Source organism: Salvelinus fontinalis, unplaced genomic scaffold (assembly GCF_029448725.1).
Source record: "Salvelinus fontinalis isolate EN_2023a unplaced genomic scaffold, ASM2944872v1 scaffold_2131, whole genome shotgun sequence".
Lineage (NCBI taxonomy): Eukaryota > Metazoa > Chordata > Actinopteri > Salmoniformes > Salmonidae > Salvelinus > Salvelinus fontinalis.
The window spans coordinates 2,764-19,755 of NW_026602340.1; the positions used below are offsets into that span (position 1 = coordinate 2,764).

General features: G+C 43.8%; 1 protein-coding gene across 1 annotated transcript; it reads right to left on the reverse strand.

The window, feature by feature from the left end:
* Nucleotides 1-554: 554 nt before the first annotated feature.
* Nucleotides 555-14,101, reverse strand: LOC129850606 (voltage-dependent calcium channel subunit alpha-2/delta-1-like). Its single transcript, XM_055916921.1, has 10 exons — nucleotides 14,010-14,101; nucleotides 13,827-13,898; nucleotides 13,670-13,731; nucleotides 12,466-12,542; nucleotides 6,470-6,530; nucleotides 5,767-5,864; nucleotides 2,131-2,212; nucleotides 1,818-1,880; nucleotides 891-1,006; nucleotides 555-673 (listed from the first exon to the last, which is right to left on the reverse strand). The coding sequence occupies exons 2-10, from the start codon at nucleotides 13,884-13,886 to the stop codon at nucleotides 570-572; spliced, it is 723 nt and encodes a 240-aa protein (XP_055772896.1). The 5' UTR covers nucleotides 13,887-13,898; nucleotides 14,010-14,101; the 3' UTR covers nucleotides 555-569.
* Between the last annotated feature and the right edge of the window lie 2,891 nt (nucleotides 14,102-16,992).

Below are 16,992 nucleotides of genomic sequence, written 5' to 3' on the forward strand. Positions count from 1 at the left end.
ACCACAACATTACAGTTCCACTATGGTGTGAACTAAACAACCACAACAACATTACAGTTCCATTATGGTGTGAACTAAACAACCACCACAACATTACAGTTCCATTATGGTGTGAACTAAACAACCACCACAACATTACAGTTCCACTATGGTGTGAACTAAACAACCACCACAACATTACAGTTCCACTATAGTCTGAACTAAACAACCACCACGACATTACAGTTCCATTATGGTCTGAACTAAACAACCACCACAACATTACAGTTCCATTATGGTGTGAACTAAACAACCACCACAACATTACAGTTCCACTATGGTGATAACTAAACAACCACCACAACATTACAGTTACACTATAGTCTGAACTAAACAACCACCACAACATTACAGTTCCACTATAGTCTGAACTAAACAACCACCACGACATTACAGTTCCACTATAGTCTGAACTAAACAACCACCACAACCTTTATTTCTTTGGACAGAAACAAGTCACTGACGGGGGACTACAAGGACAGTTTTCCATTGCAAATGTTTACTTTTTTTTAAACCTGTTGTGTGCCCAATTAAAGATGACCCTGGTGTGTAGAGTCCTTACCTGCTGGTTTGAGTCTGACTCCATCAATGTCCAGGTTCACTGCTCTGCTCACCAGGACTGAGTCCTCAGTCACTTAGACAAGAGAGGGAACAGAAGGGGTCAGTTAGGACACACACACACACACACACACACACACACACACACACACACACACACACACACACACACACACACACACACACACACACACACACACACACACACACACACACACACACACACACACACACACACACACACACACACACACACACACACACACACACACACACACACTCCCTTGACTTACTGTTGGTGTCCTCCTGGTAGGGTGTTGGTGTGAAGATGTAGATGTCATTGTCCAGACTTCTCTTATAGAAGCTTGACTCGTACGTCTCTGGGTCCTCTGTCCAGTCTAGTCCAGCACTGAAAAACACACACATACTCAGCTGCAGCAACATTAATACTACAGATTTATCAAGTGAGCAAACATGCCTACAGAACATAATATACTGAATGTAAATTACTGATCAAGTTGAACTGCTCTACATGAAGCTTTATAGGTAGTTATCATCATTAGAACAATGTATAGAGAGAGAGAGCTGAGAGAGAGAGAGCAGAGACAGAGAAAGAGAGAGCTGAGAGAGACGAGAGAGAGAGAGAGAGAGAGAGAGAGGGAGGGAGGAAGAGAGCTGAGAGAGAGGCGAAAGAGAGAGAGAGCGCTGAGAGAGAGAGAGAGAGAGCTGAGAGAGAGGCGAGAGAGAGAGAGAGCGCTGAGAGAGAGAGAGAGAGAGAGAGAGCTGAGAGAGAGCTGAGAGAGAGAGAAAGGGAGAGCGCTGAGAGAGAGAGAGCTGAGAGAGACAGAGCTGAGAGAGAGAGAGAGCAGAGACAGAGAAAGAGAGAGCTGAGAGAGAGAGAGAGAGAGAGAGAGGAAGAGAGCTGAGAGAGAGGTGAGAGAAAGAGAGAGAGCGCTGAGAGAGAGAGAGAGAGCTGAGAGAGAGGCGAGAGAGAGAGAAAGGGAGAGCGCTGAGAGAGAGAGAGCTGAGAGAGACAGAGCTGAGAGCTAGAGAGAGAGCAGAGACAGAGAAAGAGAGAGCTGAGAGAGAGAGAGAGAGAGAGAGGAAGAGAGCTGAGAGAGAGGTGAGAGAGAGAGAGAGAGCGCTGAGAGAGCTGAGAGAGAGCTGAGAGAGAAAAGGAGATAGAGCGATAAAACATCACATATCAACTTGAGGAATACCTCTTGGGATAAATGCGAGTGATTCCTCCATCAGTGGCCACAAACCTGGCCAGGACTCCATTTCTGAAAGGAATAGGAAAATTCAATGACAAAAGTATCCAGTCCTTCAGTGCATCATGTTACAACACAAAAATGTATGTTTAAATCATGCAAGCTGACAATGTGTATCTGTTTTTCCTTGTTTGTGTTCATAGCTAGGTGGAATAAACTTTCACAAACCACAACCTTTTAGTTAAATCTACTTGATTAAAACAAGAATGATGCTTTTGTGTGTGGATTGTGTGCTTTCGTGCGCATAGTTTGGTTGACTCACGGCATCTGATCTCTCCACTGCTTGACGAGGTCTGACGTGATCCCAGCGTCCAGCAACAATCTGTTCACCAGATCCACGTTGCCTGAAAGACAAGGAACCAACATCACTTGGGCTTGATTCAATAATAACAGAAGGCTGAAACCCATTGACCTGCCTGCTGAGTGATCAGTATCTGATCTTTGTCGGTATAGAGGATTTTCGTTCTTTTTCAATTCAATTTAGCTTTATTCTTTGACCTTTAGACAGTGGCCATGAAACTGAGTCATCTTAATAAGAGCAGTGTGTTTGGTCTGCAGGTTGGAATTTATTGTCATGAATCTTGACCTGGAGGCGTCTCTGCAGAGTGCTCACTAGCTGCCACAGCCACAAAGTCAGCAAATCCGATTTTAAACGTAACCCTAACCACACTGCTAACCTTAATGCCTAATCCTAACCTTAAATTTTAAAAAGCACACATTTTGACTTTGCAGCTAGCTCAGCTAGTGGATATTGCTCAGTTCTGCCTTCAGGGCAAGACTCATGACAATAAACATCAACCTGCCTTTGGTTTTTGAGACGCTGACCAAGAGGCCTACCGTGAGTCAGAGCCACGGACACAAGCTGTGACTCAACTTATATAATAGTAGGAGGGGGATGGAGGGATGAAAGAGGAAGGGACAGAGAGATAGAGAGTAATGTGGGAGGAGTTGGATGAGAGGGGGAGACCAAGAGAAAGAGAGAGAGCGAGGGAGGGAGGTAAAGATGAGAGAGAGGTAGAGAGAGATGGTGACAGAGAGATTCATGTGAGAGAGAGAGAGAGAGAGAGAGAAAGAAAGAGAGGGATAAAATAAAGAGATGATGGATCAGACGATGTATCAGATTATGGATAGAAAGAGTAGAATGGGAAAACACATTCCCATCTTGTTTTCCAAGTTGTGTGTGAGGTCATGCACTCCAATGGTGTCATCCAATGCTGTCATGATAGCAGAACAAGTCTCTGAATCTTCTGTAACGTGAGCCTGTAACGTGAGCCACCATATTATTATGAGGTAAAGTCATTAACTAGTACTTAATAAAGAAGTGCACTTGGAGTGTGTTTGGGGGAATGTAACAAGTCATTTCAGAGACGTTCGACATGACCAATACAACACAAACGTACTCAACTGAACACAGACTACTACGCGATCAAAGGGGGACTGTTTTTTTTGTCGCGAGCCGCACTTTGAACCCGTTGCCTTCGCTGCTCCAGTCCATTAACGTTGAGACTCGGTAACCCTCCATTTACAACACACCACACACACATCAGAGAAAACAGCTGGTGTAACACTTTATCCCCCCCTCCGTTCCCTCCACCTGCCCCAGTGGTTTTCATTAGGGGCCTCTGATTGAAGGCAGGCCAGGAATTCTAATGTACTTCACCGCCACTGCAGTGGCTTAAACAAGTAAAGCATGTAATGTCCCACTCTCCACCCATGCCAAACATCCCACAAGGTCTGTATACACAGCAGTCTATAGTCCTGCAGAGAACGGCCATCAATCTCCCAAGCAGAAATGGACAATTAAGGGAACTAATATCCTAATTACGGTGAACTAATATCCCAATTGTACAGGGTTATTTCCAATTGATTGTTTCAAGTGACTCAAACCTAAAAATCTGACTAGACCACACATCAAGCTTATAAACGTTACTTTTGAGAGACATCGCTGCATTTCTAGGACAAACTTGAAAGAGAAAAAAGGACTGAGTATCTTTCCAATTGAGATGGCGGAGTACTACTTTTCAAACCAACACATCAGACCAATAAACATGAGCTTTGAGTGACATTGCTACATTTCTAGGAAACACTTGAGGGGGAAAAGAAAGGAATGAGGCGAGTAATTAACGTCTACTATTATATCAGAGAGTGATGTACTGCTAATGCATTGGTCAGATGTCGGAGACTCAGTCTCCATCGGTCTGAAAGCTCCGGCGCGCAAGCCTGATTTGGCCCTTTTATTGCTCCGCTCGCACTCTCACCTCGACGGGGTTCTGGTCTTTCTCACAAACACACAGTAATTGGACCAGTAGGTGGGGTATGCGGGGGTATATAACTTGGTGGAGTGTGTGTGTTTGTGTGTGTGTGTTGCGGCAAAGCCGAGGCATCTAACACATGTGCCCTGAGACGTATGATGGTCAGACTTTTAGAGTTAGGATCAAACAGGCCAACACAAGGAGGGAGAGGTTCTACAGATTGAGAGACCTGACTGTCTTTCCTCTGTATACAGTAGACTGCATAGCACTTAGCAGTCACTCCAGATATCCAGACCTATGGTTCACTATAGGCACCCCAGGGAACAGGTTCAGTTGGCCCTCCTATGAAGACATCAATACTGTCCAAGACCCATGCTGTTCTAGTGCCCACTGAACAACGGTCTAACAACCAAAATGTTTCACGTAACTTGTTGAGCCTAAATTATCATTATTAAAGGATCATCATAAAATTGATTTCAGAGTGCTTCATTACATGTAATGTATATGTTCAAAAATAATAATGTAAAAATGTAACTGATGTCTCAATCTATTCACCACCAGTTCTGAGCAGTGAGTGTTAACTCATGTATGGTGGTTGGTTAGTGGCTGGAAGAGGGAACATAGGAAAGGTTTTAATTGTCCCTGGTGTTAGCCACTCTTTGTTGGAAGTGAGAAACCATGGGAAGGTGTCTGGTTGTCCCTGGTCTTAGCTACTCTTTGTTGGAAGGGAGAAACCCAGGGAAGGTGTCTGGTTGTCCGTGGTCTCAGGTACTCTTTGTTGGAAGAGAGAAACCCAGGGAAGGTGTCTGGTTGTCCCTGGTCTTAGCTACTCTTTGTTGGAAGTGAGAAACCATGGGAAGGTGTCTGGTTGTCCCTGGTCTTAGCTACTCTTCGTTGGAAGGGATAAACCCAGGTAAGGTGTTCGATTGTCCCTGGTCTTAGCTACTATTCGTTGGAAGGGATGAACCCAGGGAAGGTGTCCGATTGTCCCTGGTCTTAGCTACTCTTTGTTGGAAGAGAGAAACCCAGGGAAGGTGTCCGGTTGTCCCTGGTATTAGCTACTCTTCGTTGGAAGGGATAAACCCAGGGAAGGTGTACGGTTGTCCCTGGTATTAGCTACTCTTCGTTGGAAGGGATAAACCCAGGGAAGGTGTCCGATTGTCCCTGGTCTTAGCTACTCTTTATTGGAAGGGAGAAACCCAGGTAAGGTGTCTAATTGTCCCTGGTATTAGCTACTCTTCGTTGGAAGGGATAAACCCAGGTAAGGTGTCTAATTGTCCCTGGTCTTAGCCACTCTTTATTGGAAGGGAGAAACCCAGGTAAGGTGTCTGATTGTCCCTGGTCTTAGCTACTCTTTGTTGGAAGAGAGAAACTCAGGGAAGGTGTCTGGTTGTCCCTGGTCTTAGCCACTCTTTATTGGAAGGGAGAAACCCAGGTAAGGTGTCTGATTGTCCCTGGTCTTAGCTACTCTTTGTTGGAAGTGAGAAACTCAGGGAAGGTGTCTGGTTGTCCCTGGTCTTAGCTACTCTTTATTGGAAGGGAGAAACCCAGGGAAGGTGTCTGGTTGTCCCTGGTCTTGGCTACTCTTTGTTGGAAGGGAGAAACCCAGGGAAGGTGTTTGGTTGTCCCTGGTCTTAGCTACTCACACAGTGGGTTGTTGGGAGTCTTCCTGTCAATGTACTCGTTGAAGTCCATCAGGAACTCTGTATTGTTTTTAGACGGCTTCAGATCCTTACAATACTCCCTATGGGATGAAAAAAAACGAACTCAAATCTTATACATTTATATGTACAGGTAACTGCCAAAATATAGGAAACACCAACATAAAGTGTCTTAATAGGGCGTTGGGTCACCACGAGCCAGAACAGCTTCAATGCGCCTTGTCATAGATTCTACAAGTGTCTGGAACTCTATTGGAGGGATGCGACACTATTCTTGCACAAGAAATTCCATAATTTGGTGTTTTGTTGATGGTGGAAAAAGCTGTCTCAGGAACCGCTCCAGAATCTCCCATAAGTGTTCAATTAGGTTGAGATCTAGTGACTGAGACAGCAATGTTTTTTATGGTTTTCATGCTCAACAAACAATTCAGTGACCACTCGTGCCCTGTGGATGGGGGCATTGTCATCCGATGGGGGCATAGCCATGGTAGCCTAAATAATGGCCTGCCCAGCATTTTTTATACATGACCCTAAGCATGATGGGATGTTAATTAACTCAGGAACCACACCTGTGTGAAAGAACCTGCTGTCAATATACTTTGTTATCCCTCATTTACTCAGGCGTTTCCTTGATTTTGCCAGTTACCTGTAAATAAACCTTTCTAAAAAGAACAGTCACTCTTCTTACCTTGGTGCAATGAGAGTGTATCCATACTCCTCAAACTTGTCTTCCTGCAGGCTTTCAGAGACTGTAGAAGAGCAGAAAGCTGTGAGTCCTACAAACATCTCTCTGTGCCATTCATATACACAGACCTTGGAACCGGAAGAAGAGTATCACACATAACTCATGTCAAGTTAACATGATGACCATTGATTGATACAGATGCTGATGAGATTCATGGCTGATGGAATAAATGACTTCTGTTGACTGTAATAGTAGACTGCCAACTGATGGGCCATGGTGATTCAGACATCATGAAGACAATCCCCAGTCCTAGACGGTCCACAGTTTGTATAGACACATGACTCCATGTCTGATAGAGAGATACAGCTTTGATGAATGTAATTTAAGTGTTGTCTGTCAACTCCTCCTTTTAAAGCATGGTGGGGGTATACATTCCTCTGTCCATCGTCACAGGGTGACCGTACCCCCCCACCCAAGGAGCTTGGCTCTTAGAACTTTGTATCTTAAAGGTGGTAAATACTATGGTAAAGACTAGGTTAGGTAGCATAGAAGACAACACAGGAAATACACTCTATGTAAAGGGTTTATACTTAGTTGACTGTGACTAGAACTAGGTCTAGAAAAATCTACGAATAGCAGTGCACAGCAGAGAAAAAGAAAGTATGAGACAATCTCTAATGAACAGATGTAAATCAGGTCGTGTGGGCAACATGGAACCTTGGCGTGGGAATGACTTCCCTATGCATGCTGGGAAAAACAGCAGACAGACACGACTCTTAGAACAGGAGGAGAGAGACAAGAGGAGAAAAAAATACTTGCCCTCATCCCCTGGAGTGGACAAAATCCCCGCAGAGAGAGTATGTGAAAGAGAGATGCATCCCCATGGGTGAACGAGGGAAGGAAGGAGGGAAGGAAAGTAGAAAAAAACAGGGTAAAACCACAAGGGTCAAAGGTCAACAATATATTTTATTCGCAGAGCGAGGCCTTGAATAAAAATATTGCATTCCCATCAAAAGGTTTCTTCTCAAAATGTAAATGTTGACATATCAAGCTACAAGGGGCACGCAACGAGAGGGTTTAAAATGAGCATTCTAGCGATAACATTGCATTGCTTTCAATGCATTGATTTCAATTACCATTATCATCATATTTTCTGTACTGTAATACAGTGGTAATGATGAATCCATGGGATTATTAGTGTTGAGTACGACGATGCCATGGAAAGGAATAGAAGAGACATTCATCATGGAACATCATCCTGTTGTATTGCTTGGATATTACCTTGATATTGTTTAAAATATGGTGCTTATTATTATTATATTGTGGTGCGGTATTCGTCATGACCTCATGGGCTAGACTTTAGACTAGTACGTGAGGTCTTTGGTAGTAATTGTTGGAAAATAATGATGTCCATGTGTAGATTCTTGGTACATCGTCAATACTTCAATTACATGAAGTCTAATTTAAAAGACATTAATGACAGCCCCATGTTTATTTTGTCACTTTTTTTGAAATCATAGATTGCCTCCACCTACAGTGTCTTTAAGAATGTGAATGAATGTATACAAACACAAAAGACACACACAGATTCACAGATTTTCAATGAACCAGAGACATGTTTTAGGGAACTCCACTGAAAGATGGGGAAACCATGTTGAAAGCAAACGTTCCATGGCAATCACATACACTTAGAATGTCAACATAGAGTGATATTCAATTGTACAGTATTTGTACAATTAGGGGTGAAAGGTGAAAGGTTGGAGAGTTTAGTTACAGGGCTGGGCAAGCCGATACCATTACAAGACAGTCAAACCAGGAAGTGAATTGAAATCACAAATCGAATCAGCGTCATTATTGTCAATAAGGATTTTTCGAATCTTGAATTGGAATTTCAAATCACTTCCGGTTCTGGCTGAATTTAAATGGAGCCTACCCCAACCAATGTGTTTTGGATGGCCACTCTCTCAATAAAGTAGACTGTTAGTCTGTTATGTGACTCAGCGACCACATGAGACACACACCCACACACAGAGGAGACAATAGCAAAGGATACTGGTGCACACAAAAGGAGAGAGAGACAGAGAGAGACAGAGACAGAGAGAGACAGAGACAGAGACAGAGACAGAGACAGAGACAGAGACAGAGACAGAGACAGAGACAGAGAGAGAGAGACAGAGAGAGACAGAGAGAGACAGAGAGAGAGAGAGAGAGAGAGACAGAGAGAGAGAGAGAGAGAGAGAGAGAGAGAGAGAGAGAGAGAGAGAGAGAGAGAGAGAGAGAGAGAGAGAGAGAGAGAGAGAGAGAGAGAGAGAGAGAGAGAGAGAGAGAGAGAGAGAGAGAGAGAGAGAGAGAGAGAGAGAGAGAGAGAGAGAGAGAGAGAGAGAGAGAGAGAGAGAGAGAGAGAGAGAGAGAGAGAGAGAGAGAGAGAGAGAGAGAGAGAGAGAGAGAGAGAGAGAGAGAGAGCTCTGTGGGGACGAGGTGGTTTCTGTCTTTCATTAAGACTACTATTTTACGAGCTTGTAAACCTCTGAATGATTAAAAAAGAGAAACTAAAAAAGGGAGAAACCGTCCAGTCATGTTTTGGGCAAACACTCATCTCTTTCTCTTTTATGGGTTCACCTTAAAATAATGCAAACATCCTCCCCTCTGTTCTTCCTGCTAGCTAGACTCTAGAGGGTTAGTGCAAAGCCACATCTGAGTGCCATTGGGGCAGGTGGGATAAACAACATGCATACAGAGGCTCGTGAAAATACACACTTATACACACACTCACTATTGGGCAGCAGCATCGCATGCAAGGCTCTCCTTGTGTGTGGTCAGACTAGGGGCTGAATCAGTGTGATCAAACACTATCTAAATCAGTTATAAGACCCCTATCTACATGACTCAGATTCTTGTATGTCACAACATCATTACACTACTATGGACCTCTTTACACTACACTACTTTGATGACACAATCTAGGTCCAGGAGAGATACTGTAGTGTAAAGAGACAGATCTAGATTTTCTCTTCAGGAGATGTCTCCCACACTACCTCCGGAGGAAGTGAGGGAGGCAACTACACGACATACCCCCCCACACCACATGTCCCTGCAAAAATTACATTCATTACCCTAATACCAGCAGACAGCATTTGGTTTGCCTATATACTACAGTATTTACGGTATGCTAATATCTGCACTTACACTGGAAGCAAGAATGTGGCTTTGGCCACACCACATGAAGGTTAGTGTAAACAGAAAAGTTGCAAATCTAGTGTTGAAGAGAGATAGACAGTGTGCCTAGAGGAAGGGTGTTGTATTGGTAAGGACATGGGACACAATTATGTTAGTTCCAGGAACGTCTTCACTAAGATACAACAGAGCATTATGGGTACTGTAGTTCATCATGCTACAGGTGTGAGCGCAGGAGGACAGGGAAGGTGTGAGGTAAGGTACAGGAGGAGAATACTTGCCCAATTCCACTGAGGGGGTTCCAACACACGGAGAAGACAGGGGTGAGAAGGTCAGCAGGAGAGGAAGGAGGGAAGGGGGAGCGGGAAAGAGAAGGGGACAGGAAAGAAGCAAACAGGGGTACACAATATTTTATTCTTCTGAATGTTGAATAAGAACATTGCAGCTTGAACAGGATGTACGAGAAACGGGTTTCCCGTTTTACTGTAGAAGACAGATGATCAACTCAGGGACCGTCCCAATCACCTAAGGGACTGACTGGTAGGAAAGTAAGACAGATTGTGTGTCTGTGTGTGTGCTCATGGGGGACCGAACAGACCCACAGGAGGTACCCAGACAAACTGAACTTCCCACGAAGACCTGTGTATATGTGTGTATATGTGTATGTGTGTGTGTGTGTGTGTGTGTGTGTGTGTGTGTGTGTGTGTGTGTGTGTGTGTGTGTGTGTGTGTGTGTGTGTGTGTGTGTGTGTGTGTGTGTGTGTGTGTGTGTGTGTGTGTGTGTGTGTGTGTGTGTGTATGTGTGTGTGTGTGTGTGTGTGTGTGTGTGTGTGTGTGTGTGTGTGTGTATGTGTATCCCAGTGGTAAGGGACAGTGGAGTGTGGAGAGGGGAATAAAACAGACCCACAGGAGATAACCAGACCACGAAGACAGAAACACAGACCTTCCTATGGAAGACCCATCATCCTAACCCAATGACTGTCTAACAACACACAATGATTTGACTAATGGGAATCTCACAGCTTGAAGGGGACATGAGAGGGGAGTTTGTACACATGTGACAATAAGTGTAGTGTGTGAGAGAGAGCGAATGAGAGAGAGGGAGTGTGTTTGTGCTCACAGACAAGCTGAAAAGTGAGGCTTCCTTTAACCCTTATGTGGTATACATTTGTTTTGTCATTCTGTCTACATTTGCGGCCAAAAGTTCTGAGAATTACACAAATATAAATGTTCACAAAGTCTGCTGCCTCAGTGTCTTTAGATATTTTTGTTAGATGTTACTATGGAATACTGAAGTATAATTACAAGCATTTCATAAGTGTCAAAGGCTTTTATTGACAATTACATGAAGTTGATGCAAAGAGTCAATATTTGCAGTGTTGACCTTCTTTTTCAAGACCTCTGCAATCCGCCCTGGCATGCTGTCAATTAACTTTTGGGCCACATCCTGACTGATGGCAGCCCATTCTTGCATAATCAATGCTTGGAGTTTGTTGGAATTTGTGGGTTTTTGTTTGTCCACCTGCCTCTTGAGGATTGACCACAAGTTCTCAATGGGATTAAGGTCTGGGGAGTTTCTTGGCCATGGACCCAAAGTATCAATGTTTTGTTCCCCGAGCCACTTAATTATCACTTTTGCATTATGGCAAGGTGCTCCATCATGCTGGAAAATGTATTGTTCGTCACCAAACTGTTCCTGGCTGGTTTGGAGAAGTTTCTCTTGGAGGATGTGTTTGTACCATTCTTTATTCCTGGCTGTGTTCTTAGGCAAAATTGTGAGTGAGCCCACTCCCTTGGCTGAGAAGCAACACCACACATGAATGGTCTCAGGATGCTTTACTGTTGGCATGACACAGGACTGATGGTAGCGCTCACCTTGTTTTCTCCGGACAAGCTTTTTTCCAGATGCCCCAAACAATCGGAAAGGGGATTCAGAGAAAATGACTTTACCCCTGTCCTCAGCAGTCCAATCCCTGTACCTTTTGCAGAATATCAGTCTGTCCCTTTTGTTTTTCCCGGAGAGAAGTGTCTTCTTTGCTGCCCTTCTTGACACCAGGCCATCCTCCAATAGTCTTCGCCTCACTGTGCGTGCAGATGCACTCACACCTGCCTGCTGCCATTCCTGAGCAAGCTCTGTACTGGTGGTGCCCCGATCCCGCAGCTGAATCAACTTTAGGAGATGGTCCTGGCGCTTGCTGGACTTTCTTGGGCGACCTGAAACCTTCTTCACAACAATTGAACCGCTCTCCTTGAAGTTCTTAATGATCCGATAAATGGTTGAATTAGGTGCAATCTTACTGGCAGCAATATCCTTGCCTGTGAAGCCCTTTTTTGTGCAAAGCAATGATGACGGCACGTGTTTCCTTGCAAGTAACCATGTTTGACAGAGGAAGAACGATGATTCCAAGCACCACCCTCCTTTTGAAGCTTCCAGTCTGTTATTCAAACTCAATCAGCATGACAGAGTGATCTCCTCATCAACACTCACACCTGTGTTAACGAGAGAATCACTGACATGATGTCAGCTGGTCCTTTTGTGGCAGGGCTGAAATGCAGTGGAAATGTTTTGGGGGGATTCAGTTCATTTGCATGGAAAAGAGGGACTTTGCAATTAATTGCAATTCATCTGATCACTCTTCATAACATTCTGGAGAATATGCAAATTGCCATCATACAAACTGAGGCAGCAGACTTTGTGAAAATTAATATTTGTGTCATTCTCAAAACTTTTGGCCACGATTGTATATGCAAAGGAAATGTTTACTGCATAAAAGGTCGTGCCTTGATATAGGTCTGGAGGTTAAAGTGATTTAGAATGCTACTTACATTTGGCCTGGGTGATGGTGTCTCCGATAGTAGTGTGGATGTAATGCAGGCTGTACACTGGAAGGACCAAGGCTAGACTGGGAGGAGCGCGCGCGCACACACACACACACACACACACACACACACACACACACACACACACACACACACACACACACACACACACACACACACACACACACACACACACACACACACACACACACACACACACACACACACACAGAATAATAGGCACACGCGAATAGGTGCACACGCACAGAGATGAATAGGTGCACACACACTTACATGCCACACACCACAACATTTTCATATTTTGCACAGTTCTAACAAAGAACACATTTGCTTTGCTTTTTTTTATAAGTACATTTATCATATGTACAGTTCACTCCTCGCAACTTTGTAAAAGTTATCATTCCCCATTCAAATGCAATATTTCTTATTTTGCTCCAGATATCTGCACGCTCCAGTTTAGTGCACACATATAGGACAGTCTCAAAAGGGTTTGGACTAGGTGGTACACACACATTACGGACAGTCTCAAAAGGGTTTGGACTAGGTGGTACACACACATTACGGACAGTCTCAAAAGGGTTTGGACTAGGTGGTACACACACATTACGGACAGTCTCAAAAGGGTTTGGACTAGGTGGTACACACACATTACGGACAGTCTCAAAAGGGTTTGGACTAGGTGGTACACACACATATAGGACAGTCTCAACAGGGTTTGGACTAGGTGGTACACACACATTACGGACAGTCTCAAAAGGGTTTGGACTAGGTGGTACACACACATATAGGACAGTCTCAAAAGGGTTTGGACTAGGTGGTACACACACATATAGGACAGTCTCAAAAGGGTTTGGACTAGGTGGTACACACACATATAGGACAGTCTCAAAAGGGTTTGGACTAGGTGGTACACACACATATAGGACAGTCTCAAAAGGGTTTGGACTAGGTGGTACACACACATATAGGACAGTCTCAAAAGGGTTTGGACTAGGTGGTACACACACATTTAGGACAGTCTCAAAAGGGTTTGGACTAGGTGGCACACACACATTTAGGACAGTCTCAAAAGGGTTTGGACTAGGTGGTACACAGCTACAACCAGAAGTTACTTTGTTTGTAGCAGGTTATGAGAACTTACGCAGCAGGTTAGGAGAATTCACTTAACAGGTTAAGAGAATTGGGTTACCTGTAATCTGTACCCTTTACAGGGGCATATGTGTACGATCTTTCGCTTCGGTCTATGTACCGCTGTGGAGCAGAACACACATTTGTCACCAAAGGGACAGCTCACCCCGAAATAGTCTAAAAATGTGTTTTTGTTTTTCCATCATGTTTTAGTTTACCTCATCCTGGGACTTCACTAGTGTGTGTACGGTGCGGTGGCCGGTTTCTCCATTAATCATGTTCGTTCTTATCTGAGGACAAAAAACACTTAGCTCTTAGGAGCAAGTTCAACCCACAACAGGATAGAATGTGGACACAAAGGTGGAAGCATTGAAGAAGACCGTCAGTGGTCTCCATCTTACCTCTACTTTAATCTCATCCTCCAGCTCAGCGTCCAGGAAGTCCAGAGTTACAGGCTCCTGAAATTTAGGATTCTAGAGTGCGAGACAGAGAGTGCGAGACAGAGAGCGAGAGACAGAGAGCGAGAGAGAGAGAGCGAGAGAGAGAGAGAGAGAGAGAAAGTGCGAGAGAGAAAGTGCGAGAGAAAGTGCGAGAGAGAAAGTGCGAGACAGAGTAAGAGAGAGTGATAGAGAGACAGGGAGTGCAGAGTGTTTTATAGATTGAATCAACCCAGGAAAGAGTTCACCCAGGAATTATTTAAGACAGTCTATGTGAAATGACCTTTAAGGGTGGCATTAGTCATGCAATAGAGAACAGACCTGTGAAAAAAACAGCCTACCTGCCTATTTGAAATATTATGGTTATTTTGCTTACTGCCAATTAGTCATGCAAACATTTCCCTATGTCCAGATGAAAATGATTTCCAGTCAGGATTTGTCTCAATCTTTGTCCGTGAACCCTTCATCATGAGCCTAGACAGATACAGCACCAGAACTCCAAAACAAACTTTATGAAATATGAGTTGAGATATTAACAGGAGCTAAACTAACCATTTAATACAGACAAGGTACAAACACAAACATACAAAGATAAACTGTGTGCCAACTTTACCCTGTCTTCATGTACTTATCACTTTACCTCTACCTACATGTACATATTACCTCAACTAACCTGTGCTCCGCACATTGACTCTGTACCGGTACCCCCTGTATACAGCCTTGCTACTGTTATTTTGTTGTTGCTCTTTAATTGTTTGTTATTTCTCTATTTTCTTCTTTCTTATTTTTGTTTTTATACATTTTTTACTTCAGTTTCTTTTAGTTTATACTTTAACACTTATTTTTCTTAAAACTGCATTGTTGGTTAAGGGCCTGTAAGTAAGCATTTCACTGTAAGGTCTGGCTCATGTTGTATTTAGCGCATGTGACAAATACAATTTGATATCTACCTCAGGTACCTTATTATTATCTATCCTGATGCCTAGTCACTTTATCCTGCCTTCATGTACATATCTACCTCAAATACCTTATTATTATCTATCCTGATGCCTAGTCACTTTACCCTGGCTTCATGTACATATCTACCTCAAATACCTTATTATTATCTATCCTGATGCCTAGTCACTTTACCCTGGCTTCATGTACATATCTACCTCAAATAACTTATTATTATCTATCCTGATGCCTAGTCACTTTACCCTGCCTTCATGTACATATCTACCTCAAATACCTTATTATTATCTATCCTGATGCCCAGTCACTTTACCCTGCCTTCATGTACATGTCTACCTCAAGTACCTCATTACCTGTGCTATCATGGATGTCTGGTCACTGGTACTCCCTGCCTATCATAGCTCCACATTGATCTGGTACCTCGTACTCCCTGTATTATTAGCTCCATCCTTGATGCCTGGTCACTGGTACTCCCTGCCTATATAGCTCTACATGGATCTGGTACCTCGTACTCCCTGTATTATTAGCTCCATCATGATGATCTGGTCACTTGTACTCCCTGCTATATCAGCTCTACATGATCTGTACCTCGTACTCCCTGTATTATTAGCTCTCACTGGATGCCTGGTCACTGGTACTCCCTGGCTATCATAGCTCCACATTGATCTGGTACCTGCTACTCCCTGTATTATTAGCTCCATCCTTGATGCCTGGTCACTGGTACCCTGCCTTCATGTACATAGCTACCTCAATTGATCTGGTACTGGTATCTCTCCTGTATGCCTAGCTCCACTTTGACCCTGGCTTCATGGTACATGTCTACCTCAAGTACCTCATACCTGTGCACATGGATCTGGTACTGGTACTCCCTGTATATAGCTCCACATTGATCTGGTACTGGTACTCCCTGTATATAGCTCCACATTGATCTGGTACTGGTACTCCCTGTATATAGCTCTACATTGATCTGGTACTGGTACTCCCTGTATATAGCTCCCACATTGATCTGGTACTGGTACTCCCTGTATATAGCTCCACATTGATCTGGTACTGGTACTCCATGTATATAGCTCCACATTGATCTGGTACTGGTACTCCCTGTATATAGCTCCACATTGATCTGGTACTGGTACTCCCTGTATATAGTCCCACATTGATCTGGTACTGGTACTCCCTGTATATAGCCCCACATTGATCTGGTACTGGTACTCCCTGTATATAGCTCCACATTGATCTGGTACTGGTACTCCCTGTATATAGCTCCACATTGATCTGGTACTGGTACTCCCTGTATATAGCTCCACATTGATCTGGTACTGGTACTCCCTGTATATAGCTCCACATTGATCTGGTACTGGTACTCCCTGTATATAGCTCTACATTGATCTGGTACTGGTACTCCCTGTATATAGCTCCACATTGATCTGGTACTGGTACTCCCTGTATATAGCTTCACATTGATCTGGTACTGGTACACCCTGTATATAGCTCCACATTGATATGGTACTGGTACACCCTGTATATATCTCCACATTGATATGGTACTGGTACACCCTGTATATAGCTCCACATTGATCTGGTACTGGTACTCCCTGTATATAGCTCCACATTGATATGGTACTGGTACACCCTGTATATATCTCCACATTGATATGGTACTGGTACTCCCTGTATATAGCTCCACATTGATCTGGTACTGGTACTCCCTGTATATAGCTTCACATTGATCTGGTACTGGTACACCCTGTATATAGCTCCACATTGATATGGTACTGGTACACCCTGTATATAGCTCCACATTGATATGGTACTGGTACACCCTGTATATATCTCCACATTGATATGGTACTGGTACACCCTGTATATAGCTCCACATTGATCTGGTACTGGTACACCCTGTATATAGCTCCACATTGATATGGTACTGGTACACCCTGTATATAGCTCCACATTGATCTGGTACTGGTACACCCTGTATATAGCTCCACATTGA

Bases quoted from the DNA above. Each gene is read 5' to 3' on its own strand.
- LOC129850606 (XM_055916921.1), bottom strand. From the start codon at position 13,886: ATGATTAATGGAGAAACCGGCCACCGCACCGTACACACACTAGTGAAG. The intron at 2,213-5,766 runs GTGAGTAGCTAA...CTTGTCTTTCAG, and splicing joins GACTCCCAACAACCCACTGT to GCAACGTGGATCTGGTGAAC. The intron at 1,007-1,817 runs GTATTCCTCAAG...TGTGTTTTTCAG, and splicing joins ACTCGCATTTATCCCAAGAG to TGCTGGACTAGACTGGACAG.